Source organism: Anas platyrhynchos, chromosome 12 (assembly GCF_047663525.1).
Source record: "Anas platyrhynchos isolate ZD024472 breed Pekin duck chromosome 12, IASCAAS_PekinDuck_T2T, whole genome shotgun sequence".
Taxonomy (NCBI): domain Eukaryota; kingdom Metazoa; phylum Chordata; class Aves; order Anseriformes; family Anatidae; genus Anas; species Anas platyrhynchos.
Window position 1 is genome coordinate 11425765 of NC_092598.1, and position 9783 is coordinate 11435547.

The 9783-nt window shown below is 44.4% G+C and overlaps 1 protein-coding gene across 1 annotated transcript; it reads left to right on the forward strand.

The window, feature by feature from the left end:
• The first annotated feature begins 1484 nt into the window (after nucleotides 1–1484).
• On the forward strand, nucleotides 1485–6581 carry GINS3 (GINS complex subunit 3). Its single transcript, XM_038185453.2, has 3 exons — nucleotides 1485–1739; nucleotides 1919–2152; nucleotides 5026–6581. Exons 1-3 carry the CDS (start codon nucleotides 1560–1562, stop codon nucleotides 5254–5256), a joined length of 645 nt encoding a protein of 214 aa, XP_038041381.1. The 5' UTR covers nucleotides 1485–1559; the 3' UTR covers nucleotides 5257–6581.
• The last annotated feature ends 3202 nt before the right edge of the window (nucleotides 6582–9783 follow it).

The window sequence follows — 9783 nt, forward strand, 5'->3', positions numbered from 1 at the left end:
CCTTCCCCTCCTGCCTCTTTTCTCTCCTCCACTGCTTTCTCTCAACTGTTTTCCTTTCTTCTTCTTACACACCTTCACTCCTTTCCTTACTCTGGTTATTAAAGGCTTCTGTTATTCTTTGTGTCTGTAAAGGTTCAGTGTCAGATCTGTTAGCGTAGCTTCATGAGATGAAAAGTTTTGACATCATACAAATGCAGCAGGAGGCTGAAGTCTCCAGTTTATAAATCCACAAGTACAAGGAGGCTCGGTTATGACACAGGCCATTCCTTTTCTTCCAGGGAGGTTCTGAAATCGTATGTATGAAAATATAATATGGTCTGGGATGTTGGGCTGATACGATATTTTATTATAATATGATTCATTCACAAGTGTTCAAGGATAACAACCTGCTTAGTTAACTTTCTCAGGATGAGAAGACAAATGTTATAAAAAGGGGTGATATAATTTCTGTTGGCAAACACCTGTAATTCTTTAAATTCTCACAAAAGAACAATTCTTCAACTGATTTTACAATGAGCACAAACATCTTTTCCTTTGTGTTATCTTTCAAATTTGCTCAGTAACGTAGGCTCTCCCGGTCTCTGTGCCTTCGCTATCACACACTACAGACTGAGGCATTTTGTGATACAAAGAAACAGTGATTTTCTTCTTTTTGCAGGTGCCTGACTTCTGCAACCTATACGAACAGCAGGTTCTATTTACATTATTCTCTCTTCTAGCTCACAGTGCAAGCTTTTATATTTAATGTAGCGATTTGTTCCCTAAACCCGATTGAACAGGGAATATTTTTACTAATCCAATTTGGCAAATTATAATTTTATCAGAACTGCCCTTTAGAAAGAGCTTTTGGAAATTGCTCTGTAACTCACTTGGAATATGTGCAGAGATAGAACAGTTTGTTTTTCAAAGAGAAAGACTTCATTTCTCATTGATGCCCAACAACAACATAGTAAAACAATTGAGGTTGCTAACTCTAATTTAGTTTGTTTTCTCTACTGTAGATAAAAACTCAGCACGGTACAAGAAATGACCTTTATCAGTGAGCTTTCTTTTCAGGACCATGCACTGCTGTCAGGATTTAACGCGCCTGATAATGGGGAAAGGGACGTTCTAAAATCAGCAGTGTGGGTGCATCACGTTTACAAACACATGGGCACACATTTCTTCTGCTTTTTGGTCTCTGTTTCTTGTGCTCGTATAATAAACCAGCAGCATTTAGATCGCCACAAATCCCTCACACCACAGCTCACAAAAAGCTGCTGTTTCTCCATTAGCTTGCTCCATTTTTATAGCACACACTGCTATGGTACATAAAGAGTGTGTGAGTGATGGAAGTACATCCCAGTCTCTGTGGATTGTGCTTTATTTTTCTCAGTAAGAGATCAAATAGTACAAGATTTAATAAACTGCTACACATTTAGCTCTGTGCCTCAGTCACTGCGGACGCCATTACGATCCTGAGGCGCCGGGGGCGGGCTCGGCGGCCGCCGCAATGCGCATGCGCGGCTGTCCGGGGGGCTGCCGCTGCCTCCACAGCCCCGCCGCCCGCCCTGGCGGCCATGTCCGAGGCGTATTTCCCCGTGGGTCCCGGGCTGGGCCTCGAGGAGAACTTCTTGTCGCTGGACGACATCCTCATGTCGCAGGAGAAGCTGCCGGGCCGCGCCGAGAGCAGCCTGCCCCGCCTGGCCTTCGCGCTGGGCCAAGGCGCCGCCGGCGGCTCGGGAGACTCGATCCCAGAGGTAATTCGGCGGCGGGGACTACAACTCCCGGCAGCCCCCGCGCGGGGTAGCCCATGGCGGGCGGTTGGCGCGGCGGCGCGGGGCACGCTGGGAAGTGGAGGCGCGGGTGTCCTGCAGGTTTTAACTGCTTTTTTAAAAATTTATTTATTTATTTTTCTGCCTTTTTCCCACTTGCGCAGGGCTCGAAGCTGGAAATACCGATGTGGCTGGCTAAAGGGCTGCACGACAGCAAGAGGAGGATAATTTCGGTGGAGCTGCCAAAGATCTACAAGGAAGCCTGGAGGACGGTGTTCAGCGCGGACGCCAACGTGGTGGATTTGCACAAAATGGGGCCCTACTACTACAGCTTCGGCTCCCAGCTCCTCAACTTTGACAACCCGGAGAACCCCGAGATAGCTCAGACTATCCTGCAGGCGAGTATTAGAACCGAACCTTGAAATTTGGCTTTATGTTCTTCCATCTCCTTGTGCCCAGGAACTCAGTGATTTTCCAGAAAAATACCGTGTTTTAATCCAAGTGACTTATAAATTGGTTAGGGATTCCTAGATCTTGGTGTAGGACCCTTGTAGGCAACTACGCAGCCAGTGATGGCCTCGAGCTGTGCCAGGGGAGATTTAGGTTGGAACTTAAGAGAAATTTCTTTACCCAAAGGGCAGTGTGGTGTTGGGACAGGCTGCCTAGGGAAGCGGTTGAGTCACCATCCTTGGAGGTCTTCAAGAAACGTGCAGATGTAGAACTTAGTAGCATGGTTCAGTGGTGGACTCCAGTACCAGGTTAAAGGTTAGACTAGGTGATATTGGAGGTCTTCTCCAATTGGAATGGTTCTGTGGTTATAGTGAAGGCAGTGCAAGCCCCAGGTGTTCATCCAGGCGTGGAATTTTAGCTTGGAGTTTGCACACTGTAAATATGTTTTTTCAAAAAATCCTGTAAATTAGGTCTAGAGGACATGCAATTTTAATTCTGCCTTGTGGCAAGGGTACAGATTAAATAATTTGCTTTCTGTTGTTTTTATTTGTTCTAAACTGTTTTTGAAGCTCTCTAATGATAAGACTTCACACTGTTCTGGGCAATTGTTCCAGTGCCTCACTGTCCTAGTCTTCTGAGGTTTCCTAAACTAAACCACACTAAATCTATTCCACAGCAATACAAGCTCTGTTCTGTTTGTCTCACACAAAGTAAATGCTGAGGACAGATGATTCTTTCCCTTCCTGCATCAGGCTATTATGTATTTGAACACTAGTTTACTTCAAACTGGGATAAACAGTCCCCAATTCATTTGATACCTCATTGTGGGTCTTGCTTCCTGACCTCGGATCTGTGCACTGCTGGTGTTTTTCCAGTTGATCTGCTTCTGCTTTGACAGGCAGTGTCCGGAACAGCACACGCTCTGCTGCTCAGGACCTGCCTTGTGCTCTTGAAAACAAAAAGATTGCTCTGTGGGTTTTCTAGACCATGATGATCAAACACTCATTGTGTCACAGCATACCCATTTTTCTTAATAGTGTGACATTGACACGAGTTTGGTTTGCAGTCCACAGTGAGATGGTACAGGCTGCGTATCCAGACAATCATTCCTCATGCTGCATTCATACAGTTCTCCTTTCTGCTTTAATGTAGAACCTTGCGTTAGTCCCAGCTGTATTACGTCCTGTTTTCAGACCATGTTTCTATTCTGTCAGGATCACTTGTGAATTACTGTTCTGCCCCACAATGTGCTTGCAGTCATCCCTCCTATTCCTACATGTTGCTTGCTAATCTAATCGATATACATTAGTGAGCTCATTAGTGAAATTGTTAAATACTGCTCAGTTCCAGTTAGATCCCGGTAGAACTCCACTCAGTATGTTCTTTCTTCCTGACAGGAACTCTGAACAATTGTCTTTACCAGCCACCTCGGGGCAGTTTAGCTAACTCTTACAAGAATGCCCCCTGACTGGCATCCTGCCACAACAGGAAATTAACCCAGTCTGCCCAACTCTCTTGGCAAATCCATGCTGGCCGTTACACTTCTCTTTATTTTCTTGCAGAGTTTTATGCATCTTATTTATTTGTTCCAGTATGTTTCCAGGAATTGATGCTGATGAATTTATAATTCCTTGGCTCATCCTTCCTTCCTCCTTATCTCCCCTTTCTCCTTTAAAAGATAGATAACATCTTTGTGTGTTTCCGGACTTTTGCAAACTCTTCTCTGAGCATTTACTCTCACCCTGAGCTTTTAAAGGTAACCACTAACAGCTCTGAGCTTCCTTCAGCCAGATCTCTTAAGTAGTCTGGGATGATTGCTGTTGGCTTTTCTTCCTCTCTCTTCCTCTTCCTTCCTTTCTTTCTATAAAAGCTGGTGCAGAGATGCTTTCAAACACTGCTGCTTACTGGGAGTGGTCCATCGAAGGCTTGATTTCTGCACTGAGGAGGTGACCACACCTTTCCTCATCTTTTCTCTTTCTGCTAATGTTCATCTTAGCAAAAGACCCAGTTTAGCTTGGTATGATTTCATTCTGTTAAAAGTAAACAAGAGGGGAGTTGTGCTGTTTGACAATAAAATAGAAAAAAACAAATAAACAAAAAACACACACCAAAAAACCCGCCCCCAAATATTCAAGAACTGGTGCTTACAAAGCCAAAGTGAGAGTTACAGAATAAATGTGTTTCTAAAACCCGCTTCTGAAATACAGAAGTACAGTTTTCAAAGAGTTTTGACTCTTTTTTTCCTCTCTTCTTATATTTTATGTATAAAATCTTTAAATCTATTTGGGTGTAAAATCTTTAAATATGTCTTTCTGCTTTTTAACATATCATTTATTAGAGATTTGAGGTTTTCTGTGTGTGTTTGTGCTTTTAGTGTTTTTCCAGCATGCTGAATGCGTTTCAGTGACTTTAGCATAACTTCTGGTCCATTCACAAGCTGCAGCTGGTAAGTTCCTACAACAGCTGCCATGGCGTGAGATCCATTCCACCTGCACTAGTCAGAAGAGATTGTAATTGTGTTATACCCTGTGGACTGCACAAGCCTGTCACTAGAGAGCAGCCAAAACTGAGTCCATTTCAATTCCCACCCAGGGTATCAGATATTTCCTGCACAAGCTGGGAGAGCAAATGGTTTATCTTCACACCCCAGGTTAACAGGTGCTGCGTGCAAACAGGCTGCAGCTGGCAGACCCCTCGCCAGCTGCAGGCAGATGGGAACAGCTTCCAGCTTCAGCATGCCTGTCTTGAAAGCTCACGCTGCTAGCATTTGATCTGAAGGAGCCTCTGCTTTACCTGTCAGTAATTCTGCTTATCTTTTTAGACGTTTATTAGCCGTTTTCGTCGTATCATGGACTCCTCTCAGAATGCTTACAACGAAGACACATCGATGCTGGTGGCTCGGCTGGATGAACTAGAGCGAGCCTTGTTTCGAGCTGGCCAGAAAGGGCTGAATGACTTCCAGTGCTGGGAAAAGGGACAAGCTTCACAAATCACAGTTTCCAGTCTGGTCCAGAATTATGGAAAAAGGAAGTTTACGGATATGGATGGTTGAAACCCTGAAGAACACGCAGCTGCAGTGAGAGACACTGAGAGGTTTACAGTCTGTCTGTCACAGCAAAGAAACATGAGTCAGCTTTGGGAAAGGACGGACTCCTTGTCCATTAATGGGAATTCTTCTCTCTAATGTCTTCGTATTAGTCTAGTGTGAATTTGAAAGGCAGACAGCAAGAATATAAAAAATAGATCGCATCACATCACCTGATGGCTTTACAGCTTACTCATACCACTCCTGAGGATTTGCAGCTCTAGTGTTAAGAGGCTGAAAGGATATGAGATGATTTTCTAAAAGGGTAATTGATATTTATTATTCTTTATCCTCCAAATTGATATTTACAGTGTCAGATTTGTTTGGAAAAACGTGTAATTCTGTGTATTTTATCCTTCCCATTCCATCTTCCTAGGAACACGTTTCCAGCTTTCCCATTCTTTGGAGAGCCCCAGTGATGTAAAAAACACGTGGTAAGAACCACACAGAGTTTTTCCCATGTCTTGTACATTGAGTTCTAACAGGTGCTCTCCATGGGGCAGGGATTCTTATCGCTGGGTTTTGTACACAGTGCCTCAGAGAACAGAGTGCTCAGAGCACTGTTATCCACCCAGCATGGGCAGCGGCCATGCAGTTCTCATGCTGCCTTGTTCTCTCTCTCCCTTTCAGAGTGAGTGAGTTGAGTTTCCTTATTTCTGGTCTGTCTGTAAAATGAGCCTAGTAAATGTCATTGCTGCAAGTAGGAGCAAATGCAGCTGGAATTTGCTAAACAGCCCAGTGGTTACCATCCTGCATGCGTGTCCTCAAACCTCACATGAAGTCACATTTTTATGGGTACTTCTAAGCATTTCTGGAAGGTGGCCTTTGGAGGAACCAGATCATACTGGTACAGAGTGCTCCCTGCTCCGGGAATCACTGGGAGGTGGCAGCAGTCCTGACACAAAACCTTCAGGATTTGATGTGCCAGGTCTTGCAGGAGTTGTTTCTGTACTTGCATATGTGCCTGGGTATCAGATATTTCAAACTGGAGATCTCAAACACAGTGTGTGGTCGTTCTGTGGGCCAGAGGAGTGAGAGCTCTGCCTGTGGAGGCTGCAAGAGGAGACGTGGAGCTTCACAAGCACCTGGGCACCTGCCTGAGCAGCGCAGGGCTGGCTGTCCTGCTGCAGGAGGCTGACTGGAAGCTGTGCCTGACAGAGTACATCAAATATGGGCAAGAATGTTCCTGCAATTAATGGCACGAAGTAGCTTAGACATTTTATTGTATCACTTGTGTATTTTCTACTTCTGGATTATTATGCTGAATAAATATTTTTATACATTTTTCTTCATGTAAAGTGTCCACTGTTAACTGTCCTGCAGCACTAAAACGAGTCACGGATAGGGAAGTGCAGGTCTCTGCAAAATGGCAATGAGGGACATTGCAGCTCTGCTCGTATCATTCCTCTTTTTTAGGTGAGGTGGCTGGGAGCTGTATTCGGGCAGTCAGGCAGGAACAGAAGTTGTTACTCACTAACAAGGGCGTTAGGAGTTTGTTCAAGTCTTGACAAGGACACTGCCAGCCTGATACAAGCTATTGATTTTGCAAATCTACGTTTTTATGAAACAGGAGGTGGATGGAGGTGATTCCGTGTTACCTCAACTCCGCAGCAGAGCAGCGGGCAGCAGGTAGGGGTTGGCTGTCCCTGTGTTCACACCCTGCTGCTCCAAGTGTTGTAGCACAGGCTTCAAGCGATGTGTCAAAGCCCCAGTCAGTGCTTCAGCTGCAAGGGAAGCAAGTTCAACTCCATCTGTGATGAAAAGTATTTGAGATTCAGAAAGATTATTTTAAGAAGATGGTGCCTTTGAGATTTAGTCGGTTTATACCCCGAATGAGTTGTTCCTCGGTTTCTGGGCTGGTTTTGGTAACTATCCAGACTCATTCTCCTGCATTTGTAAGAGCATTTTTCTTCGTTCTTGCTGGGAACAAAATCCAAGCAAATGGTTTACACTTGCCAATGTTTTGTGCAGCCAGTTTCAGAGTGGGGAGAAAAAATCCCTTTTACCTGAAGTGGTCCTTAATGCCACTGGCTTTTTGTAAGTAGGCAATGTCACTTTTAGTAACCCCAAGTGTTTGGTAATAAACACCATAAGATACTTTAAAAATATTTATTTTTAAAAATATTTTAAAAATATTTAAAAATATTAATATTAATATTTTTAAAAATATTTATTTTTAAAGTATCTTTAAATATATATATGATTTTAAATGCCATATTTCATTAGTAGATTTAATGTTCTGTTGATTTTTTGTTTATTTTAATTCTTGCTGGAATACTTCATTCTGTCTGGAAATACTTTGTTGTAACTCTAGACACCCACTGCTTCTGAAAAGGCTTCAGCAAAACTAACAAAAGACTGCTCTGTAATTTTATGAACACAAACTGTCCTTTGTGATTGCACAGCAGCAAGCTATGTTGGAGGAATTTAAACTTCTGTATTATCAGAATGGAACAATAAATCCCCATTACAGAGCCATACAAACGAGGTATGAAAAGAACTTCTAAGTGTCATTGCTTCCCATGTCCCTCAGGAACTGCAAGGCTACTGAAGTTTATCACAAAATTGTTCACAGACAAATTTTACAGTATTGCCACAATGGTTTTCATTGCTATCTAAAATAGGTGAAATTTGGGATGCTGGCTGTGGGGTGTTCCCATAAGAATGTTTCATTGGGTTTTAGTGACTGTTTTCAAAGACCTGTGACCTGCCATGGATCAGTCCTTTCCCGAGGTGAGGGTTAGTCCTGCCTGACCCATCCCAGGGGGAGGTTTGGCCAGCCAGGCCCTCAGAAGCTGCCTCTGCTGCCCAGCCGGCAGCCTCCCCGGGCAATCTGTGCCAGTGCTGGGCTGTGAGCCTGGTGAACAGAGGGAGCTCTGTGTGCGCTGACACTGCGCAGTACCGGGGCACTCGAGCTTCCCCAACTCCTGTTGGAATGGTTACTGAAGCTGAAAAGCTTTCTTTACTGAAGTTTCACATGAACATTTAGCTGCTTTTATTTCTCTCCTCCGTGTACTCTTTCAAGTAGGTGACACAGCCATGGATGTTTGATGCAGCTAAAAGAAAAAAGAGCTTTGCAACTGTGCGTGTGCAAACTTTCTCACCTATCCAAATTGTTTCATAAAATGTTCACTTTTCTTCTTCGGCTCCCTTTGCCATGATATCTCAATTTGTCCCTTGGCTTCAATTTATTTTTAGTTGGTGGAAAAAAGCTGCCGATTGTGTCGGCCAGCACAGAAGCTATAGGTGTAGTCGTTCAGCCCAAGAGCATCCAGAAGTGGCAGTAAGAAATGTTTCGATAACGGGCACACTTTAACATCACATACTGTTTTTATCAGGGAGACAGTGGCACCGAGCTGAGTTAAGAGCGTGAGCCTTTTTGACTTTGATCAGTGATTTTTCTGGCCGTTTTTGGTGACCAGCTTTTATAAGAGCTTTCAATCAAAATTTTAATTGAACCGCTTGCTAAACAGAGGGTGATGTAATCCAGCAAAGGGACAATGGTGAATGCTTTCTTCACACAGAGCTGCTTCTGTCCCCAGACGTGCTTTTTATGAAAACACATTGTCTGGTAGCACATCATATGGCTCAGGAAGTCGTGGCTTCATTTAAAAGTCCAGCTATCTATCTAGCACTGCCTCCCTGCCTGGCAGTGGGTGACTCACAACTGCTCTGTGCCTCAGTTTCCTTGTCTGACAAATGAAGATAACGTTCCCTTACTGGAGTGTGTTTTCTCATCTGCCAGCCAGATTTTCACAGCTCTGCAGTGTGTGCCAGAGCTCAGATGGTTGCGTGATAAGTGCTTGACAGAGCTAAAAGATTCCCTATTTCAGAAACCACCCTCTTTTCCTTGCTCAGTCAACTAAAGCCCTACTGCTAAGCTTCTTCAGGGCTGCCACGTACCTGATTAAATGCAAGGTGAGTCCTTTCCCTGCTCTCCAGCCTTCTCTCCTACCTAAGGAGCCAGTTGGCCCTGCAGGCAGGTGGCCAAGCTGAGCCTGTGTTCCTGCTCTGGCACCGGATTGCTCCAACTCAGAACGACTTCTACCAGAGTCGATGGCAGCCCGATCACGAAATGCTGAGCTGAGCTGTCAGGGGGACGTCGCACGAACTGGAGGAAGGATGACAGGCTGCTGTGACTGCATCGTGCCACACGAGTGAGGAATGAGCGGCAGCTTATGGCTGATGGTTTGGCTTTGCAGGACTGGCTTTGGGAGCTGATCTCCAGTGGATATAGCATGTTTTTTTTTTCTTTTTTCTTTGTTTCATGCTGACCACGCAATGTAATTCAAGTCTGATTCTGCTTTTGAAAGAAGCCGTGCCAGTTTGGGTTTATCATGCCCTCTGACCCCATGTGCACAAATGATTTAATTTCTTCAGCACTAAATGCTTCCACAACGAATCAGGGCAATGAAACTGGAAGGTTCACGCTTGTGTTCTTCGCTCAAGCAATATTGTTAAGTCGGCCTGTGTTGGGTACGTGGTCGGGTTGAA